The sequence below is a fragment of the Harmonia axyridis genome, chromosome 1, assembly GCF_914767665.1.
Source record: "Harmonia axyridis chromosome 1, icHarAxyr1.1, whole genome shotgun sequence".
In the NCBI taxonomy this organism is placed as follows: Eukaryota; Metazoa; Arthropoda; class Insecta; order Coleoptera; family Coccinellidae; genus Harmonia; species Harmonia axyridis.
In genome coordinates, this window is record NC_059501.1 from 24,940,759 (window position 1) to 24,965,016 (window position 24,258).

The 24,258-nt window shown below is 32.3% G+C and overlaps 1 protein-coding gene across 3 annotated transcripts; it reads left to right on the forward strand.

Annotated features, from left to right (window-relative positions):
- The first annotated feature begins 276 nt into the window (after positions 1–276).
- On the forward strand, positions 277–24,163 carry LOC123674530 (synaptosomal-associated protein 25). 3 transcript variants are annotated; one of them, XM_045609437.1, is made up of 7 exons: positions 277–517; positions 1,102–1,202; positions 1,257–1,298; positions 5,253–5,301; positions 15,236–15,353; positions 15,994–16,267; positions 21,734–24,163. In XM_045609437.1, exons 2-7 carry the CDS (start codon positions 1,107–1,109, stop codon positions 21,797–21,799), a joined length of 645 nt encoding a protein of 214 aa, XP_045465393.1. In that variant the 5' UTR covers positions 277–517; positions 1,102–1,106; the 3' UTR covers positions 21,800–24,163. The 3 variants fall into 3 exon arrangements, with proteins under 3 accessions (XP_045465393.1, XP_045465386.1, XP_045465401.1); XM_045609430.1 differs by lacking the exon at positions 5,253–5,301 and adding an exon at positions 8,651–8,699 and having other exon boundaries at positions 280–517; XM_045609445.1 differs by lacking the exon at positions 5,253–5,301 and adding an exon at positions 8,651–8,699 and having other exon boundaries at positions 283–517; positions 21,029–24,163.
- The last annotated feature ends 95 nt before the right edge of the window (positions 24,164–24,258 follow it).

Genomic DNA, 24,258 nt, shown 5'->3' on the forward strand with positions numbered 1-24,258 from the left:
TTTGAGTGTTTGGGGGTTATTTTCAAATAAAATTATTTATTTTCTAATTAGCATCCCATTTTGAATGTTATGTTTAGTTATCAGGAGAAAAAATCTAATTCGTTATATGTAAATTCGTGAATTAACAAGAGGCGATAAAGCATTCCATAAATGGAAATACGAATAGGAATATATCATGGATAAAAGGAATATATTTAAATATTTGGGATGATAGTGAAATTTCGATTAAATGCATTTCTTTACTTCTTTCAAATGAATTGTCAATAAGAAATTTGACATGCGCCTAGATAAACAAGGAAATTCGATCAATTTTCAGAGCTGCTGAGGATCGCCCAAGTTTTTTGACGTTATCCTACCTGATTTCAAAATTGTGGGGGTGACAGAGTGAAATGTTTATATCTAATTATTATGTAGTGTGAATCAACTCTTCATCATCACACAAGTTCCCGGAAATTCCAGCATTACGTATTCTATCTGATTTATCTTTCAAATATCCCAACAAACTAAGCAACAGTAGGTGGGTGAAATTTTGTTGAACTTTCAAATTAAACCAAATTTTTTAAAACTTATGAGTGAACGTCTTTGATCATATTCTAAAGTTTAAGAAATCTATTATTCTCCGAGTTTGATTATATTTCGTGTTATATGGTTTGATGCAGACTTGTACAAAATTATTGATTTTCTTTGGCGGTCGTCAAATCAAGGGCAATACAGGGTGTAACTTAAATTTTCTTGATAATCTTTAAGGTACTTGTTGTTATTAGAGTAATAAATAACATAATCATGCATTCATTAAAAGTTTTCCATTATGGAACAGTAATAAAAGATTTCTTCTCTGATTCATGAAAGATTATACCATGAGAGTAGTAGTTAATGGATCTGAAAAGATAATTAGTGATAGTAGATGAAGTTTGCAGAACATAATTCGAGAGACAGATATTCCAAAAGCAAAATATTCAAGCACTGAAGATCCAAATGTCATTACGAATAAATTGTACATTGTAAATGGTGAACATTGGAAGTTACATTAAAATTACTAATATAATAATTTTAATAGTATGAAGAACCTAAAATTGCCTACTTATCATTTACCATTTCTAGACAAAATGCCTGCTCCTGCTGCTGCTCCTGCAGCAGAAAATGGCGTCCCCAAAACAGAATTACAGGAACTTCAGGCAACGATAGGTACAGCAACAGATGAGGTAATATAAGAGAAAACTTAAGGTTCACACTTTTATGCTTTCTATCTTTTTCAGTCACTGGAATCAACAAGGCGGATGCTTGCACTCTGTGAGGAGGTGAGACATTTTCAACTTTATTTTAAATGTTTAAATCAGAATGAATTAACAAAGCTACATCACTTGGCTAAAAGTTTATTCAATTTTCAGTGTTTGAAATTGCATCAGTGAAAATTTCATCACAAGGATCTTTCATTTGATTGAATGTGTTAAATGTTTTGCACTCTTGTCTTCTTGTGTGTGCATTGCATTGCAAATAATTTTTTTTGAGTTTGGTATTTGAGGAGAAATTAGGTTTTGAATTATTCAGTTTTTCCCCAAAAGCTTTTGAAAGATTATATTTTATATCAGAGAGGTTGTTCTGTTAGGAAATAACATTTCGTTCATCATTTGGATCCTTAGTAGATGAATTTCCTCAAAAATTTGATTCTGATACAAATTATCATAATTCACTAAATTATGTATGTAATTAATCACATTAATAGTCAGTTGAATCCTTATTATTTTCAACTTATATATTTTAATGTAATATCAAATTCAAAGAAAATACTTGTAATGCTTTGCTCTGCAAAAAATTAAGAGCTATCTGAAAAAATTTTTGTGGTTGCTCAGTATATATTTTACTGTATTTAAAATATTTAACTATTCATTCAAATAACATATTCTAGAGGAAATTATTAATTTCATATGTAAACGTCTCTTTTTCAAATAAATTGAGTATTTTATACGTGAAAGAAATTTTATGTGCTGAGCAATTAGTTTGTTTTCTATTTCCAATGATCTCCTTACTCTGTTTTCACTTACAATTAACCAGCAAACTGAAATATTTAATGCACCATTTATTTTCTCCCTATTATTCTTAGGGAAATTTCATATCATTAAATAATGCTTCATTTAAGTATTTCGGAAATTAACATGGAATTACCCTGAGAATTACTCTAGGTACTACTAATATCTAATGGTCCTTAACCTCTTCAGCTGAATAAACTGATGCTTCTCTCTCTTTCCAAGGTCTCCTTGTTAGAAAGGTTTTGAAAAACAGTGTGTTCTGTTCTATCTGAAATAATCAAAGTAACCGTCAGTTATAAGTATCTACAATATGAACAAGAATAACCTAACCTCAAAAAATTAATTTTTGTCTAAAAATCCAACAAAGATGCCGCAAAGTTCTCAATCATAATTTTTTATTTCACAGAATAATCAAACTCTTATGAAATAATCTAATAATGAATATTATCCCTCATGAGTTGAACTTTCAGAAATGTATTTTTTTCACAATTTGTTTTCTTAAAATTCATGGAGATTTCTTGAGAAATTGTAACAGCTAGGTGCATGAAATCTGTTACTACACCTCAGTGACTCTTTCCTGATGATAGAAAATGAATATGAGATCATACTTGATACCTTTTTTTTTGATACTATTCATATTTTTTTTTAGAAAATTCCAAACTGGAATTTAACCTTTCATTTGATTACTTTGGTTTCATAGATAAGAGTTGGGCACACTGTTACATCTAAGGTTTTTCCAGTTATCCTAGGTCAAAAAAAAAAGACCGAAAAGTATATTGTATGTGTTAGATTACCTTTACTCTGTGCTTAAATGGATGTGCTTCTGGACTCTATGTTGTGGTAGGGGTAGACTGCAAGAGTGGCTGTGTTCTGTGTCATGTATGTGTATATGTGTATGTATAAAACAAATATACATATTGTATACGTAGATAAGTCAGTGTCAGGTTTTACAGAAGAAAGGAAATTGGATTTTTGTATCAATATGGTTAATTTTCTCTTCCTTCTTGTTACTAATAAAATTAATAAGTTTAATATTGTAATGTCTTGGATTTAAACAAGTATCAAGTAAATTTACTCAAGATGAATTCCTATGAATTGTGAATCATTTCAAAGTTTCAAAAGAATTTTCAATAAATTAAGCTAGAAACAGTTATATTCATTCATTAAATGATTTTTTGCACGAAATAAGAAATAATATTGAATAGAATTATTGTTTGGGTAGTATTGAAATTTGTATTTTAATATACATATGTAGGATTCTGTAATTTTTTTTTCTGGAAATGCATATTATCTTCATAGAACAGTATTTTTTTAAACATGTAGTATAATCATTGACTCAGTTTGAGAATTGAACTAAGAGACGCCCTCAATTTATTCTTCTGTTGAAATATAAATTTGTTCTGGAAACCTGGCATCAAGACACGTATCTATCTATGTATAAAAAGATATACTCCTGCATACAAACACCTACGTGTAACATCTCCGAAAACTAGAATACTGAAAAATTTGAACACAATGCCACTACCATGACATAAAACTAAAATTTTCGAGTAATCCATGGAAAAGCATGTTGATGTTTACTAATTATTCATACTATTCGATATAAATTTCACATTTTATCTTAATACTGATGAAAATATCAATTAGGCTTCATGACAAATATCTATCGTTGTTAAGCAAATCTGTTGATAATTTTTCCACAAAATCATTCGGCCTATAGGTCAGTTAACATTACGTCAAAACTACCACATAATGATTTGAAAATTTGCAGTTATAGTTTGAACTTGAGAAGGGTCATATGCATGATTTTGCTCCCGAACTCATTGACAATTTAGCGAGTGTCCAACAACACAGTATCCTCTTCGTTTGTGCAAACCTACAAGTCAATATAATTATTTTTGCAAGCTAGACCGCGGGTTTAGGAAGTTATCTAAGTGCTTTTAATCTTGTATATTTTTTTTGAACCGTTTGGATCTCTTATAGGAGCAATGAATGTGATGGTAGTTGAAAGAAAATTTCCGTTTCGAAAATTTTTCAAAATGTTGGTTTTGCTGCCGGACAGACAAGAAATATTGATGTTAACAAATATGTTTGTGAATTTTTTCAACCCATTTTATCATTGAGGCTGAATTTTTACAATAAAATATAACAAATGATTATTGTTCGTCATTTGAATCGTGAATTTCTTTTTTTTTTTGTTTTTTTTTGAGTTAGTTCATAAGATGTTATCATACTTATAGTGTTCACTTAGTGATTAAAATTCAAACATAATCATTAGTGAATTTTGGAGGAAAACATGCTTTTGTATATACCGTTTATATTACTATAGCTCATCACTAACTCCTAAGCAGAATAAAAAATCCCTTTGACAAACACAGAGGAAACGACAATAGTATCCAGTTAAAAAAAATGTGTTTTTTCTAATAACGGAATTTGTTTGTAAAATTATTTGTGTTAAATAGTCGATTCCTTCTTCATTAGCCTTTTCAGACAAGTTCCTCAAAAAATTAGTTCTGCTTTATTGAATATCTATCTTAAATCCTAAAATTCTATCATTTTACTTATTCATTATTAAAAAAATCAATTTGAATAAATACTTTTACTGATCGAATCCGGTCTAACGAAATTTATATTGAATAGTATTCAGATAATTGGAACCTACTAGACTTGATATTTCAAAGAACAAACAAATTTATTCATAGTATTGAACATAAATTTATTCGATGCAAATATTATATTAGTTACTAGTAAAGCGATTAAATAAAAATTCACAATCTAGTTTAGTTTAAAACTCTTTACAGGCCAAAAATTCATAATCTTATCCAACGAAATATCGTGAGAGCTTTGAATTATAGTGTATCTATACAACACTGAATTTCTTTGAGTATATATTTACAGATCTTATACTTACAATGAAATTTATCGGGTTATCTTCAATGCTGTCTGAAATAAATTAGCAGCCTTTTGATTGACATAAATGCTTGAAATTGCAAAATGTCTAAAACAACAATATTTACATTTCTCTCTTATTCATGTTCAAGAAAAAAAAACATGTTCTTCAAATGGATTACTTATAAAAACGAATTGAAATGAGATAAATAGTTAAGTCAAAACAGAACTATCCTTGAAAAAATTTATCCTGTCCTATACATTACATTATAATATTAACATTATTTACTAACAGTTACTAACTTCCAATTCTACACCTGTTTCTTGCTGCTATAGAGTAAGGAGGCAGGGATCCGTACCTTGGTCGCTCTAGATGACCAGGGAGGTGAGTCCCCCTTTCATCCATATGTCATTTACCACCCTCTCATTGAATACTTCTTAAAAACCATTCATCCAACCTCACATCGCCTCTAAAACAACCTCAATATTCGAAGGTATCGAGAAAGACGGCCAGTCTGACAACACCGCAAAAACCGTGTTGCCATGCTGACGTTTTTCTCCGATGTCATAACTTGTTGACGCCGATTTCTGAACTATACTGAGCAAGGGCAGATCGAATATATGCGCTTGCTTGGCTTGGTTCCGAAGGGTTATAAACAAAACTAATGTTTGCTTGCTTTCATTAAATGCTAGCTTGACGGAGGGTTTCACAGGTTTGATCGTACATCGTACAGATTTTAGCCAATGAAATTTGTGGAATTTGAATGAATGAATTTAATTGGTTAAAATCCATTCGATCGTTGATAAGACGATCGAGGTTTTGTGGAACCAGTCGTTTAGTATCCATTATGTAAATATCCCAGCAAAAACCGACAAATTTAATTTTTCTGAGAGTTTCACCATCTCATCATAAATATGAATTTCTTCGATATGAGAGGTATTAAGTCGAATTATGTGAAAAAATGAAACGACCTGTCTTCACTCTTATCCAAATTTGAACGAAAGACTATTCAGCTGTGGTTTTATCGATTTCTTAACCAATATTTAATCGAAAACTACTTTATTTTCATATTTCATAGAAATTCTAGGTTCTAGTTGTAATGTTTCAAACAAAGAAAATTATTTTTATATCACTTATCGGCCATAAATAAGACCAACCAAAACTTCATGTAAAAATTTTAAGATATTAAATTTTTATTTCTTTTTTTTTTTTAGGAAGGAAAGTTACTCGAATTATTATGTTGGTACTTTTTTCTTTGGTCAATTTCAAAGACACTAATTTCAAATTATCCCAACTACATAGGAAACTAATTTCTGAAGCCAATATGGTTTTCTCTGTATCTTCATATGATTCTTTTCTCGGTCTCTTTATTTATCTTCAACTGACTTTTGTGAATCGAGATGGCTTTTCATTGAAGCTTTTATAACTTATATTAAAATTACTCATTCATCATATTTGAATAAGGGTGTTGACGTTTCGGTCTGTGAACATTTTTTTCTGAATCATCTCAATCTTGGAAAAATTCTTCACGGGAAGATTTCTCAAATTTTGTTGAAATTGAAAAAAAATGAGGAATCTTCCATTCGTAAGTAACAATGTGGTAAAAATGTGTGTTTCGATGTTGTGTAGTGTAATTTGGGAGGGTTCTACTATGCCTTATAAGTTGCATGTTACTTGTATCATTTTTCCGACTCCTCTTTCTCTTGCTTCAACCTCTTCTCGTTCTTCACTATACACACTGTTTCATGTTGTGATTTCATAATGCACGCTTCTGTGAAAACGTTGCTACAGCACTCGTTTGCCTCTATTTTGTGTTCAAAATCTACGAAGTCAGCCCGAAATAAAGACAAGTAAACGGTAAGAGTGATAATGGAATATAGCGATTACTGATGAGCAGTCATTGAATTTTATCGCAAAAAGTTTTCTAGGTAGCCAAGTGTTTGTGAATGATTTTGTTCCATTTTTATTTTCAATAACATTTAGGAGTGTTCGTTATGGAAGGATGTACGGAAATCTACATGAAATAATTTGATTTTTATTTTTATACGAAATTTGGTTACAGTCAATATAAATGATATTTTTTTTTCAGTGGTAAAAAAAAATAAAATTATCACTAATAATACAAAAAATTTTAATTCCCATCTGAATTTTTGAAAATGTATCACTATTGAACACTGAAGTTATTCAATTACTACAGAGAACAGTATCAGTAAAATGGCTTATTCTTGAATTTAATATTAGATCTTATGTTGAATGACATGATGGAATAATTGTGATTCGGTCACAACAATATCACAAGGTGTCTCAAAAGAAAGCTTATATGTGAAAAAGCGCCCAAGAAATGAGTCGTTTGTCGAAAAAATAACTATTAATTATGAAAATTGAATATCTGCGAATTTGTTTCTTGAAAATAATGTCGTCCAAATGTCTACTCTCACGTTCACGATACTCATTCAATAATTAGCTACATTAAGCGCAATTCTCTCGCGAGTGAATTGCGCGAGTGTAAACGCTCCCTCGCCCCTGAATAATTGTGGCGAGTGAGCCCTCGCGAAGAGCCTGAGCTCGGTCGGTTTTTTCCTCGCGTTAAAGGGTTTCGCTGTTCAAGATTCACTTGGTGTAAACGTTGTCCCCATAGTTGCGCGATGGATGAATGGGTTCTTGTACCTTTTCCCTCGTGAGGTAGTTTCCATATTGGCATCTTCCAAGAAATAATTGTTTGCTCTGGCATCTTCGAGGGCGGTGATTTTTCTCCTTCCTTTTCTTGCTCGAAAATAACTATCATATGACAGAAAACGCGGCTGGGCGAACAAAACAAAATTTTATGTTGGCTGCGAAACTGTAACTATATGCGCCTCGCCCCACTCCCCCAGTTATTCGCGCTGAATCGCGCTCTGTTTTGGGTAGTTCTAAATTTCACTCGAATCGAGTAAGTTTCACTAATGTTAATTCAGTACAACACTAAAAATCCTTTTGACGGCTGGGCATTTGACCAAGAAAGTTGGCTCTAGATTTAAGGAAGCCCCACAAGTAAAAGTCCATATATCAGGACTGCGGGGGAGGCCAATGTCGTGTCTCCTGGAGATTAATTTGCCTGAAAAAATGTTCGCGACAGAGACAAATTGGACGTTTGTGAAATTTCTCCATCCTGCTGGAATATCCTTTGGATATAGCCAGGCAAGTTCTGCAAATCAGACAACAAAAAAACTCATCTAACATCCTCACAGGTCGGGATCATCATGAACAGACCGATTACTCGACGCGTCATTTAAGTGACGAAAACCTTGAATTTTGTAGAAATTTTTTCCAAACAATTGTAAACCTTTTTTTGACACACCTTGTAAATATAAACTTAGTGATACAGTTTAGGAATATGTGTTTTAACCTCAAATTAAATTCCCACGCATTGAATTGCATAATCTCGCCGGCCAATTGAAACCACTTAGTCTGAGAGCCAATGGACGGCAGACCACACATATTCTAGGAAAGCCTAAAATTTCCTCAGTGTGTCTGTTGTTGTGGGGGCATGGTTGCGGGTACTTAAACCTAAGTAACATAACCCACTGTAAACTTCATATTATTCTGTATTTTACTTGAAGACCAAATCATAAGTTTTCAACTTCCTTCCATAATGACGCCCCTGTTTTATTTTATTTTGGTTTTTTTTTTTTCGAGAAGGTAGATATTTTTTGTTCACAGACGACCTGTAAGTTGATTCTTTTGATGTTTGTAGAGCCACGAGGTGGGGATGAAAACCCTGGTCATGCTGGATGAACAGGGCGGTAAGCATCTTATCAAAAATGTGTCCTTTTTGCGTCGAAGGTTTTTTCGAGCTGAGAAAAAATTTTTGACCCCGCTGTCGACAATTTTGTATACCATATTAACACAACTTACTCTTGATACGCGCGCGCGTTTGTTTACACACATCAAAAGAATCTGGAAATTGTTCAAATTTTCTCGGTGTTTTGAGGGTGATAATTGGTGTATTAGATTAATAAGGATTCGCTTTGAGTTCTTTTTATTCGAGGCCATTCGATTTTTATTCTGACCTATCGCAATAATCATGAAGTTATACCTGAGTCTGATGATTGTTACTGAAGTCATGAAAGGAAGTGACTAACAAATTACATCATTCTATAGAAGTTTAGGTACTATCGGAATAGAGCTATTATTATTTCCATCATAAATTAATGTAAAATGAAAGGAAGCAGTTTCAAAGGTCTTCGCTTATGGGGTCTCAATTCTTTGTGAAACTTTATTTGACGTCATGTTATAATCCTGAGAATCCGCCAAACTTGAATAGATAAATCATCGAAAAATTAAAGCAAAATTGAAAGACATAAACATAACATTTTTCAGATGAGAAAGTATCTGTTGTAAATTGACAAATTCAAAGAACACTTTCTTAAGTAAAATAAACAACGAAACCAAATGGCCTTAACATAATCTTTTAATATCTTGGATAATTCTCTGAGTTAGAAATAACGGTGCTTTATGTTCAAAATATATCAATAGGAATTTTAAATACGAGATGTCTGTTTTAATAGCATGCAGTAGAACTTTTCACTTTGAAATTTTTCCGCATAGTCCATGTCCCATTAGTTCCGCAGTTAGGAAGTTTAGAATATTTATATATCCCAATATAATGAATATGACATAATGTAAAATGTGCATTGTCTAATTGCAACTGAGAGTTCATTGTTTTTTCTTTATTTCAAATTTCATTTTATAGAATTTAGACTAAATAATGAAATTTTTAGTGGGGTAGCAGTGTCAAAAATGATTCCAATTTCGACTTTTCAATTTGAACTCTGATGTAAAATTTTATCTACTTGTATTTATTCGAATTATTCAGTTGCGGTAAATGATTCCATTTAGAAATCAGATTCAATTCAAATCTGCATTTCGATCATTAATTTATTGGTCCAATTAATCATATCTAGATTACGAGAATATCTAGAAAATTTGAAACACTCTCCAGATACCTTTGATGAAAGTTGCTCATATAGACCCTCATATAAAATTTTCAGTATAAACTCTAATTTTTGTAACAAATAAATAATTGAGTTATTGCAACTTTTATCGGTCCAAATACTTTTTGTGGACTGTGAAGAAACTATTCAATTGTAAAAGAAGGGAAGCGGTAATTTAAAGAGCGTATGTAGACCGATTGTTTATAATGTGAAGAATAAATCCATAATTAATTATCTAGAGAAGGAAATGCTTTTTGGAAAAATTAGAAAAGTACTGACATGTAGTCGGGAGCTTTTTTTGGTTGAGTATGTCCTTTATAGAATATCGTAATACGTATAATAGAAATCATACAATAAACATCTATATCAAAACAAATGAAGAAAGCACTGATGTAAAGACAGGAACTTTGGTACGCTTGTTCCAATTCATATTTATGTGATTTTTTCAAGAAATATCGTATGAAATTTCGAAATATTATCTCAGTATTTCCTGGTATTAGAATTCTGCTTGATCGTGTTCTCGATTTCATGATAACTTTCATAAAAATATTTCAGTGATTTTCAACGTTTCCTAATATTATAGCTTTTAGCTTCAATTATTCAGTCGAATTCAAGTTCCTGATGGTCTCTTAATATTAAAAGTATGTGCCCCCGAAGTTCAATCATTATGGAATATTAATCAATCAACAAAGTGACATGTCATGAAAAAATTTAATTGAAGTACGTACTTTCAACATAATGTAATGATCACTTCGTTGGAACAATTTCTTTAGAAAAGATAGTAGGTACTTCGGTCATCTCTTATTATTTCTCCTCTTTCGTCAGATTATTAACTCACGTACCATAATGGTACAAATTTTGTGTCGGAATATTGAAAATTTCAGCCGAAACCTGGGAGAGAAGTCGATACCTGACCACCGCCGACTTCTCTTTATTAAACGCATTTTAGACTATTGCGCATGAAAAGTGCCTCGAAGTCGATTTTTATACCTACACTACAGTCCGATCACTGTTTTTGTGATATGAATCAATTCAGCGTTAGTAATTCTGGAAATAAACGAGACGATGAATAAATTCTCGTTGAGCTTATTCATTCATTTGTTACTTGTCTATTGAAAATATTTTCCGACACTGTGTGGTCTAGTTTTGTTTGATGATTTTCCCGAAAAGGTTTATCTTCTCTAGATAATGAATTTATGCTCAATAAACGTACACACAAGAATTTACATACCTATCTATACAAAACTTTAACATTCGTTGTAACTGCGTATAATCTAGCGTAAAGTTGCCCATGCCACTTGCCTACAATTAAACAAAGGCAGTGACAAACCTTTAACGCGATTAAATCACTTGTATCTTTTATACTAAGAAACATTTTCAAAAGACTCCCAAAAACATGAGGATCAACCCAAACACCCAATTGAAGTAAGTTACCGATATACTCTCAATTCATGGTTAATCGTGTTTCTCACACTGTTTTCTTCCAACCCTAGTTCGATGTTTTACTATCCCCCGGTTAAAACATCTATGGCATGCTCTGTAGTTTAGTCTTAGACGCTTCTAGTTTTTCTATTCGTACAATCATAATTCTGCCTTTCAAAAATTAGTTTCCAATTTTCATTGCCGGTTTAAGGTAATTTCAGGCCCTGTGTGCAGGAGGGCTCTTTTGGGCTCTGGCGAAAAATGCGGCTTACTCATTTTTTGGATAATTAATTATAGAAGTTAATTACATTCGCTACAGTGTTTGTTCTCATGATTTTATCCGTAAAATGAGTATTTTACGAGCCAAAAAGTTCAATTTTCTGAAAAAAAAATTGTTAATTTTTGAAGAGCTTTCAATAACTGTTGCGCCTACATTTGGTTCTTGTCTCAAATTTCTTCAGAAAGGTAAATAACATGTTTAACGAGGAAAAGTAGGTTTTAACATGCAACAAAACGTACCGAAAAACGTGTTCTAAGAGAAATGCCATATTATATATGTCCCTTCTTTTAGATATTCACATTTTTTTAAGTTAATCTTATTTTTTATCTTATCTTTATTTGTTTTCATCTTTAATTTTTTTGCACTTGTGGGTAAAATTCAAATGAATTAGGGGAACTAGGAAAATAAAAGTCCTAAGAAATGGGAAAATCAACAAGAAGAGACACATGGTATTTCTCGGAAGATATCGCAACTCCTGTGCAATAAATATCAAATTAACTTTAAGCGAGGCGATATTCACAAGTTGTTAGCCCTCTATCAGAGGATTGCTGTGTTTCATCCCAGGACCTTTGATGAAATCATCAGTATGACAACTTAGTCGTCCCTGCCATATACACCTTCTATCTCCATAGCGCAGAGTGGTGACTCAGCACCTTAACAAATCAACTAATGTTAGAAATCATAGCAAAAATCTTGAAATACTTAAAATCGGTAGGATTTTCGGGAGATACCCTCAATTTCAGAAAAATCGTAGAAATTTCTCTCAATTTCTGTATATACGTAGGACAGTAGGCGTGAAAGGCGAAAATTATTGTCTCAAAATTATTTACCATTTTCTGAAGAAATTATATAAAGAAATTATACAGAAAATCTACTTGTCTAATGCTTTCCACATTCACTTGAAGAAATACTCACCTATTGCATTATTGAGCTCCAACAGCTAATGGACGCAACTCAAATATGAACTCTTTTCTTTTATCTTGGTTATAATACTATCACTGAATAAATGCTACTTCCAAATTATAAGTATTTTTGCGAATTTTTCACTCTTCCCTCTAATGAAAAGCTATGAATATGTTGATGTGGTCATAATGTTGCCGCATTCATTGTGAATATGGAATTTATGTATGAGATGAGAATTTTCTGAAATTTGAATTGTAGTTGAATAATCGCAAATATAAAGGGTATTTCAACAAAAAAATTACAAGCTCAGAGCGCATGCAGGACAACTTGGATAGTATGCATGAGTGTTGTAATATGCGTTTATGAGATACAGGGTATATTATGCAACACATTTTTTTTATCAATAAATATTATTATGCGGCTTCCCAGCCAGTCATTTGTTGATGGCAATTAAGGGACAAGGAAATTTGCGTTCTAGCGAAATATCAATAGACAAAGGTAGGCTAAATTATTTCTATCCTACTGGAACTTAGTCCTAGCTGAACCAAAAAGGTCCTCTCGCTCATTGAACTAGAACGGGGGAAATCGAAGCGTTAAGCCAGGAGACATAGTTATGTCAATATCGTCTGTGGAATAAATACCTGTCGCCATGGCAGATTTAAAACTTTTGTCGCCTCTGAATTTTGATACCTTAGTTCGCAATCGTATCAATATATTTTTTCTACATTCATGCAAAAAGCAAAACTTTATTGAACTATGTTTAGTGGAAAAATAAGTTCTTTATTGCACTAGTGTAATAAAGTTTTTATTGCACTCATCTGTCATTCTACTTCAACGTACTGTCATCATGACAAACAAATATTTCAGCCTGAAGGAAATAACGATGTACAGTTACCAAGTACTAGTACGTTTACAGCAGTAACAAATCAAGAAGTGGATTTAAAAAGTACTTCACTACGAAATATTCATATTGAAAATTGCACCAATTGTTCATTCACTTTCAACATTGAGAGTAAAAATAAAGTTTGAGTTAAATTGTTCGTAACGTGTTAGTTCCTGTTTCGATGCAAATCGATATTAAAAATAAAGTATGTATTCAAGTTGCGCTTTTCATTTTCCTACACCTAGTGCCGCACCTCAATAAATCATTTATTGCTTTTTGCATGAACGTAGAAAAAATGTTGTATGCCACTCGTGCAAAAATTGTTTATTGCACTCGACATGTTGTCTAACTCGGCCTAACGGCCTCGTCGGTGCAATGAACATTCACTTTTTGCACTTGTTGCATAAATAACTATTCTATCAATAAAATTCTAACTTCATTATTCAAGCTCTATCATCCTCGTTCAATCAAATTTTCCCAGATTATTAATATAATTGTATTGAAAAATACATAAGTATATGACACGGTACCTTATACCGTATCAGATCCTTGATTATTTTCACATCAAAAAATTATCGAAAAACATTGTTTTAAGCAAAAAATATTTCATGTGCCACTTTTAAAGTGAGGTAAGGTATATTTATTAAAACTATACAATACTTAATATAAATAAAGCTAACACAGAAGATATACATTTGACGAACGTGATGAATATTTTTTAGAGCACTCACAGTTTAGAGAAAAATAAATTTCCTTTTTCCATTATCTGTTAGTATTACAGTTTAAGTTATATTATAAAAGCATTACAATACCTCTAAGCGAGACTTTGAATTCTCAAAATCATTAATTATATCAACGTACGAAATCTTGTTCATTGGTACATTTTACAAAGCGTTCAGCAATTGTTCATGTAGATATCTTGAAATATGGAGTATTTGGCTTTGTATTTCATAGGACTTTATTTCGATTTTTCTTGAATATTTTAATTTTTCTTCAAGTTTCGTAATTCGTACTTTGTGTTTGTATAATATATTTTTTTTTATTCTGTAAATCAAGATAAAAAGAAAAACTAATAAATCTGCCGTCCCTTAAAATTTTCCACCCTAGCCCTTAGCCTGCTGGTAAATATCAACTAACATTATTATCCTTTCTGTGATTCTACAAACACAATATTAGCGGCGAAAAAAATATCTAGCCGAGGTTTGAAGAATTTATTTTCGAAATACATATATGTAGAAGATTGTATCACAATTTTTCGAAAAGAAAAAATTTGTCTCAATAGAGTTTTTTGTTTTTTTTTTATATTGATAGAAAGAATAATGTTTCGAAAACATCTCTCATTGAATAGTGTGAAATTTAGGAGAGGCAGCTTTGTATTACATTTTCGCATAAAATCAAGAGATATGTTCTTTTTTTCACTAAATCTTGGAAAGCTGAGATGTTCCTTGATATTTCTTTAATTGCTCATCTCTGAGCTTGATTGCATGTAAAATGTATTTAAATTCTGAACCTTTGTTTCGTTTTAAACATTCTCATAATTTTTTCGAACGAAAAATCACTGATTAAGAGCAACCGTCTATTCATTCATTCGAGAAGATTGTTTTTATCTGTTTGTATTAAAAAAATCACGCCATGATTACTCATAATGAGCTAAAATTGTATATCTCTACTCAAAATAAGTTTTGTTTATTCGCTCTCAAATTGTCGAATGTTTTCGAATATTACTATTTCCTGAATTGTGATCGTACAAGTAGCTATTTATATTACGCATGAATGCTTGCTAATAGATTAGATCAGAAATTCAACCTTCGATCCTTTTGCTCTATTGCACGCTCATTAAAACTTTTTTTCATGCAGAACAATTGGACAGAATCGAAGATGGCATGGATCAGATCAACACCGATATGCGAGAGGCTGAAAAAAACTTGACGGGTATGGAAAAATGTTGTGGTCTCTGTGTACTTCCATGTCAAAAGTGAGTACCAATACTCTGCTTAAAAAAGCAGATGACAAAAGGTAACTCTTGAAGTAGGGGTTATACATTTCTAGACTAAGTAACAGGAAAATATTAATATTATCTATGTTCCGCATCATATCTAAGATACCTAGAGATAGTAAACCTGTTGTTTTGGCCAGAACTAAACAGAAATTCCTTTAGTCTCTAATTTCAGGGTCTTAGTTCCAAAGAGTTGTTGATTTCAGATTTTATTGTAAAAAAAGCCTTGGATGTTCGGCGACTTCTGAAGCAATTGTGCAATGAAGTTATTTGACGCCGTTTAAAACAGAAATTTCACTATTTCTACTCGAAAAATTCTTCTTCCAAAAAAAAAAACAAAAAATTATAATAATAATATAAGCCACAAGTAGCAACGACAATCCAGCTCTAAAATTTGCTGATTGACGAAAAATCAATTTATGTTTCTTATGGACATTCGCTAACGCTCCGAAATGTTGAATCCGTATACCTAATATATGGATTAATCAACATGAAAAATAGGCGAACACGAGATTTTATTTATTTCATGTATTGTTGGAAATCTAAATAACTCAAATTGGAACCTAATTAGTATTTCCAATACTGCCCATCCGTCAAAATCAATGTCACGATATTTTAGGGGTTCTTCCTTCAAAGAGGACGAGGGAACTTGGAAAGGTAACGACGACGGCAAAGTGGTCAATAACCAACCACAAAGAATGATGGACGATCGCAACGGTTTGGGCCCTCAGGGAGGCTACATCGGCCGCATCACCAACGACGCCCGCGAAGAGGAGATGGAGGACAACATGGGGCAGGTGAACACCATGATCGGCAATCTACGTAACATGGCCATCGACATGGGCTCCGAACTTGAGAACCAGAACAGACAGATCGACCGCATCAATCTCAAGGTACGTACGGGCATGTTGGCGAACCTTTTAGGTATGATCGATGTTGTTATTTGAGCGTGATGGTGCAGTTAGAGAAGTCCAATCGAAATAATATCCATTTCCATTCATTTTGAGAGTACTCCGTTATCTTCATCTGAAGGTAGTGAACTAGTAGGTCAAACAGTTGAGTTAGTCATGTATTAAGTGCTCTCCAAAAATCCCCTTCTCCCTTATTTTTTCAATGCTTTTTAACTTAAAATCATGGAATTTAGCGAGTCGAAACTAACGGGTGTAAGTTTCTTAAGCTGTCCTAACAGGTGACGTAATTGATGACATCACAATGCCACCATGATTTAATTTTCAGATCATTTTGAAATACCAGCGTCCAGCTCCAATAACCTCATCTCTCTTTGATTATCTATGTTTAACACTAGATTTATACTTGATTTAGAATCATTAAATATAAACCCGACGAAACCACATAGTGACAACAATTCTTATATTAGATACAGGGTTTTCCAATCAGATGTTCATTTTTATATTGAAAAAACTAGTATATTTTAAGAAAAATCAATGGATGTTTATTTCATTTTGAAGAAGAAAGTATTAACCATCATTAATAGCATACCATATGATTGCAGCACCATATCCTTTTCATGAAATTTTTCATGACCATTTGGCACATTTGCGGCTGTGTATCCTCGATAATTTCACGAATTCCATCTTCAAGCTCTTGAAAGAGCATTGGCATAGACCTTATCTTTCAAGTTAAATCACAAGATTTCAATGGCCAACCAGGATTAGTTTTGCAAAGTGACTGCAAAATTTTCATTTTTGTTGTGAATTTTAACAATTTCAATGCGTTGCTGAAACTTGTATCATTACATGTCAAAAGATGACAGCTTCAAAATTGACATCTGTCCAGATAGTGGGCTGTTCAAAATGAAAGCTCTTATTGGAAAACCCATATTATGAGAATTGCAGTTTACAGTTTTCTTTAATTGATTCTCATTGAATGAGAACCTTGTACTACCTATTCTTTCGGCAATTGTAAAAAGATTATTTTTTCCTTTCCTTTTTCACTCGGGTCCAAGAATAGAATCAATAAACAAAATTATCTTTCATCCTATGATTGCACTTTCTTTTCGATTGAACTTCGTTCCATTTTCAATCTGCATATCATTACATTCAAAACGTTATTACTTTCTATTAATATTTTTTTCAAGCTTTGTTACAGCGTTGTAACCTGTTCTTCTATAAGGAAGTCACTTTTTATGCTTGCATGTCTGTGTGAGATTTCTGTGTAATCAAAGCCATCACTTATTTTATGCTGGAATTACACATGTACAGTATGCTACAAAATTAATGCCCAAAACATGGATTCTGATTTTTTCATCACCAATAAAGACGAAATGATATTAAAATCACATGCACTCTTGTCTTGTTCGAGACTGAAAAGTCCCTGGTTCAAATCCAACAGCTATGCAAAGATTTTTCTATCTCAGGGGACTCATTCCACTCATTTTGGTTCATTATTTCCAATGATAAACCTTGGAATCTTTCGAAGGAAAACAATTCCACCTCCATAGAAAAAAAATAGCAGTTTACGCTTTGGAATGTATTCTACACATTCTAACTGACAAGTTCTAACTTCTAGATGGTCTTACAGAGCCAAGATAAAAAAACATCAAACAATTTGTGTTATGATTTTTTTGTTAACTTGGATCTTATAACGGGTATATTATTGTATTATCAAATAGAATGACTTTTCCCAATATAGATAACTGTTATAACTCAAATTTATAAAACCTTCTTGATCAAGTTCCATGGGCCTTGTCGAGGGCCTTGTCTATCCTACTGTAATTGAAAACTCGATATAGTAATATCTGAATCCACGTGTTGGGGTATTGATTTTGAAGGGCTCTTCCAAACATTGTAAATAATTTATATGATATTTGCAACTGAGATGTTGAAAATATTTCACTTATTATTGTTGATTCAGCTTCCTACTGCTATTGAATTAATATTTAGATTGAATATAATTGAGGTGAAATTGAATCGTTCAGTGTAACAAACAAAGAGCAATGACCCCGAAGGATAAAGTTATATTATTGCTAGATGGATTGGGCAGAATGCAATCCTTGTTTCAAAAGGGTGAAACAGTTGAGGAATGTGAACCAATGTGGAAATTTGCACTGTTTTTTAATTACTCTTTAAGGAGATTGCTGTCTGTCGTTAACACTAATTGATTTATATTCCATTTCAACTTTATTCAATCAGATAATTTCTCAACATTGTGTAATATATGGAGGAGAATTTTACTTTCCGAAAATTTTGTCCGATATAAAATTCGATAGTAATAACTGCCAAAATTCGATTGAAACTTAAACCGTTGTTATTTTAAATTTGTTTGAAACGGTTTGTTACAAGACGGTTCACGAACTCAGTATTGTCATTCTTGCCGGTGAAGACTTAATATAACTCTTCTTTTGAACCAATAATAATTTTGGAATTGGTCAATGAAACCTAAGTATGAATTATTCATCCGAGTAAATCATCTTTAGCGTTCTCATAGTACTAGTCTCGGAGGCCATGGCCGCCAAGCTTATGCCGTAGTATAAAATCTGAAAATCTCTTCGAGCAATGTCCCCAATAGGGTCAGGTAGGAAGGGCCATTGAAAAATTTAGATCATCCTGGCTTTTGCAAGTAGCGAATGATAAACATTCTGGCGAGACGTACTCAGCCAATTTTTATGAAGCGCCCTCAATCGGGGATTACGGTGTTTCATCCCGGAACCACTGATGAAATTGACAGTATGGCAACTCAGTTGTCCCTGCCAAATGCACCTCTATCTTTATAGCGGAGCGTGTTGACTTTGTCGTAGAATGGTTGGGTTTAAGTCTCAAGGGGTGCCAGAATTGCGCAGCCTTCAACGCCATATGTATGGCTAGCAAAGAGCCACCACAACTTAATAGTTTTATCCAAGTAACATAATGTACTTTTTTCTTCTTCATCATCGTATGTTAGGACTTGGTCCTGTCTCTATATCAATGGTCCTAGCTGCAGCTGGGATGATGAAGATCAGCTTTCATAATATCATCTCGTAGGTGGTCATCCTCATGGTCGTGATGCGTCTTCAATCCCTTCGCAGGTTTCTTGCCCTTCTTGGATATCTTGGATGTCACACATCATCCTTATTTCTCTTCTGCTCAAATAATGTGTGTCCCGCTATTGATGTTAGTGTTCGGATCTCAGTAGTTCTTAAAAGCCGTTTAGTTATGTTGTTCTCTGCTCTGGTTTCTAATTATGCCTTGAGCTTTTACTTCATTCTTTAGATTATTTGAGCAGACACTTCACTTGGAGTGAAATGAACCTCGCCTTTTGCCATATTAATCTACTATGATGTATTTTTTTTCTCTGACAACTGCAATAAAGACATATTATTATATTTGTTTTCTCCTAGATATTTGAACGACATCACTCGTTCTACACGCATATGGTATATCACAATTTTACATCTTCTCAGTTCTCTAGATACTATAAAAAATTTTGCTTTCTTCACGTTAAAAGTTTTAGCTATTTGTTCAATCTTATACAGGAACCGTTGTAAGTTATCTGCGTCATCGGCATAACATACTATGTTTATTTCTTTGTTTCCCAGACGGTATCCTCTTTCAGCTAGCTACACTTCGTTTATTATCGCATCATTATAATGCCGAACATGTTAAAAGTTTTTAGCATTTAGTTGAATCTTATAAAGGAGCCGTTGTAAGTTATCTGCGTCATCGGCATAACATACTATGTTCATTTCTTTGTTTCTCGGTCGGTATCCTCTTTCAGCTGGCTACACTTCGTTTATTTTCTCATCCATTATGATGCTGAATAAGATCGGACTGAGGTTGTCTTCTTGTCTGATCCCGGTTGTCAAACATACTCTATTGCTCAATTTATTTTATCGGTGTTCAGGTTTTCGATTACTTTTATTATTTGGGAGTAAATCTTACTGGTCGTCTGTAGAGTTGTTACATCTTTTAATCGACCCTTATCCAATTCCTAGGTGAAGCACATAAAAGACGTCTTTTTGAACTCTATAGCTTTTTCCTTAGTTTGACAAGTTACAAATATAACATATATAGCAGACCTTATTTCCTATAAATTTCAGCTTTTATAGTTACGACGTCATTAGGTCCTCATTTTATACACCTTCATCATCCACTACTTGCCAAAGAGTATGATCAAAATTTTTGAATGGCCATTCCTGCTTCACCCTATTGGGGACATTGCAAAATAAAAACTTTCAGTTTTTGTATAATGTTGTAAAACTGGCGTTCATTGTTTTTACTCTATAAGGCCCTTTTGGAAATAAATAACATTTTCAGTCATCAACTTCAGTTGTCGCACGATGTTTCTTAACATAATGTGTGTCGTGAAGTGATGATTTGAGTGGTAGAAAGAAAAAATCGACTGGAGTCACATCATCGAACAAAAAACATTCATCGATTTCAAATGATCAATACTTGTAAATTCTTGACAGAATTTATATTTAAATGAGTTTTTGAACCATTTCCTCTCCATATATCCACAATATTTGTCTATATATAACACCATATTGATTTATTTAGCGCTTGAATTTTTAATAATCTAGATGTTGTTTTGTTCTTGCATTGCTATCTACTCGGTCCACTTGACCAACTACAAAAACAATATCGAAAAACTCGAACACTGTACCTCAAAACTCAAAATGGACCACCAATCGCAACACATCATGGCTCACTCAACAGGCCGACTCGAATGCAACGAGGATAGAGGTCGCCAATCAACGTGCTCACGACCTCCTCAAGTAGACACTTCTAAACAACACAAACACTTCAATAATATTATTACTATCATCATTATTAACCGACTGTAGTTCTGAATCTTCGGAGACCTTAAAACTTGCAAACATATCTATCGATTTTCATTTCAACACTAATTACCATCTTAGACTAGTCATTATCCGTTGAAAGCGAATCGGCGGTACTAGGGAAGTTTATTCCATTATTTTCCACTGAAATGTTTCGACATTTCACTGGTTTTCCATCAGCGCGTGACCTTAAATTTGTGCTTCCAGAGTTGTCAGTGTTGAGTTGTCGGCCAACTCGGAAACAAACTTCTCTGTTTGATATTATGAAACATTGCTTTTTGTCTTAAGCTTTAACAGTTCAACATTAGGCTTGGGCATTTGTTCTAAGAAAAATTGGGTAGTAGATTTTTTCTAAAAGTATTTCACGTGTGTCGTGAAATAGCCATCTCATGTTTTCGTTTATATTTATTTCAAGACCGTGTCGAAGGTTATTTCGATAAATCCCCAAATGACAAATACTAAGTGGCATTGTAATATTCTCGATGAGTAGGGTTCAATTTGAAGTGTCTCGATTGTTTAAAATGAGATTCAGAGCTGCAAGTCGAATGTTTACCATCAATTTTGTATGTAATCTGTTGGTTAGGGAGAGAGCAACGAAACGCGCATCGCAGTGGCAAACCAGCGTGCCAACAAACTCCTCAAGTCTTAAGAGGGATACGAGTCAACCTTTTGTTTCGCTCATATTTCCTGCTCTGTATCATTTGTACGTGTTAACTTTAGGCTTGTTAGCTAGATTTCACTTCAAGGGACTTGGTGTTGTTCAAATATCTATAATGTGATTGGTGGATGCTATGTTGTTTTGTTTGAAAGATCCTATCATTATCAACATCATAATGTCTACCAGCAGCAAAATATGCAATAACAAAATTATAGAGTCTATCCTAATGACTCTTTTATTAAATATACATAATCTAAATAAAATATGCGTAAGTAAATTTAATGCAATGATAGAGATTAAAAAATTGATGTCGTTTAAACAGAACAGCATAGTTGGAATTATAAAAATTCTTCTTATAATTCTCTTTGATAAAATTGAAATCAAATGCAATTTGATTGTGATACATTGTCCATCATTTAGAATTGTTGAGAAAGAATATTATAAAAATGTTGAAATTTAAAGATTATAATGATGAAATCAGATTGATATTGATTGGCAGATTTTAGTGATAAGTTCAAATAGCAAATTTTTTCGATAATTCTCCTAGTTTTACATTTTTCATTCTGGAATATTGATTTTAATCCTTCACCTCATTAATATGTAGTTTTTGGTATGTACTAGTCATTTTTAAGGCGTAACTACTTACGAACAAAGAAGTATTTGATTATTTGATAGACTTGAAACTTAAATGAACTTCCACGTTATCAGTACGAAAATTAATAATCTATTTCAAAGTCAAAGTAGAGAATGCTTTGAATGAGGCTCATTTTTTAAATTTTTAGAATATTGAAAGTTAAAAAACATTAGGTGCTATAGATTAAAGTAGTTTTTTGTATTTTGTCAGTTTATTGGTACCTTTTTGTTATCATGTGCTTGTCGCATTATCATTTTCAAATAAATACTTCACTGAAAGAAACACCTATATAAGTAGTATATTCAAGGGACACCAAATATCTAGAGAAATATGGAAAAGAAAGTAAATTTTAATTTATGAGTTATTCGTGAATTATTGTATTACCTGTTTCATTTATTGTTGCTTAACTATTAAGATTATTTTGCTGGAAGGTATATATTCTGTTGTTGGATTGCAACATTTAAATTTAAGTGTTATGGATGAAGGTATTATGGAGATCAGGAATATTTGGTTCCTAGAAGTAAAATGCAATAACTAACCTTTTTATCAAAAAATTCATTGAATGTAGAAAAAAGTACTGAATGATTTACATTTTTCACTGGTTATAAATATTGCAGTTTTCATTGTTTTTTTTTATTATTTCTCAATCCAAATCTACCAGACTTGATTTTGATGTTGGTGCAATAAATAAAACAAGATTATAAAATGAATTGTCCTGCTGATGCATAAGGTTAATTAACTATTGAGAATTGAAATATAGAAAAAGATGTGTAAATTATTGTGTATATAGGTATAGAGATTCTGACCTTCAGAGCAATCACAAGTTTCAGGAAAATCTTTCTCTAATTGCCTCTTTGTGGAATCTCACTTAAATACTGATCAAAATAGAATTATTCTTCATTGAAAAAGTTTAACAAATATATCATTCTTGAAAGACAATAAATTACCAAATGCTGAATACATGAGCAAAGTTGGGTCAATGTTTACTCTAACCTGTGTTTACATGATGAAATCTTAGTAATAATTCACTTAACAATATCTTCACTTATTTCCAGAATAAGGATTTCATATTGGTCAAATAATTGCAAATCCCAACATGTATTTCTATTAACACTTCTGGAAACTATATCATGAATGATCAAAATGTGTAATTTGTATATCAGAAGGTCAGATTCGAAAGATCATTGTAACACCATATTAATGAACGATTTATTTTATGGAAAATTTTATACCTCTTATAATGGGATGCAACAAATATATTATGTTGGAATATTTCCCACAGCATAAAATAGGTGTTATCATGATATACTGTAGTTTTACTTTCTATTTTCTATGTGACTTTTGCAAGATAATTTTCTATGTAAACAAGGGAATCAGAAGTACGAAAGAATCTGTTTGTTTCCTCAGATTATTTGTAGGATTACATTCATTACTCAATTTTTCAATATGAAGGGGTGATATTTTACTTAGATCTTGTTGATAAGGAAAGATTATATCATTAAGCGCAAAGTATCATAATTTGTACCAATAATATCCAGTTTTTGAAATAGATATAAATAAATAGCTTACCTACATTTGTAGTTGGGCCATATAGTTAGTGGCTTTCAGTAATAAAAAAAAATAGTGTGACGTTTATAATGCATAAAAAATAATATTCTAATTACAATAATCATGTATTGAAAAATAGAATATTTCTGATTTGAATAAATTATATCATTAAATAGTTGTTTTAGTTCAATTCCACACTTTTTTCCACAATATATTTCAAAAGAAGGGTAGTTGTTATTTCTGATAACAAAACTTCAGAATTTCCAAG

Coding starts and splice junctions, on each gene's coding strand:
- LOC123674530 (XM_045609437.1), top strand. CDS start 1,107: ATGCCTGCTCCTGCTGCTGCTCCTGCAGCAGAAAATGGCGTCCCCAAA. Junction 1,203..1,256: donor TAGGTACAGCAACAGATGAG/GTAATATAAGAG, acceptor TATCTTTTTCAG/TCACTGGAATCAACAAGGCG. Junction 1,299..5,252: donor TGCTTGCACTCTGTGAGGAG/GTGAGACATTTT, acceptor TTGCTGCTATAG/AGTAAGGAGGCAGGGATCCG.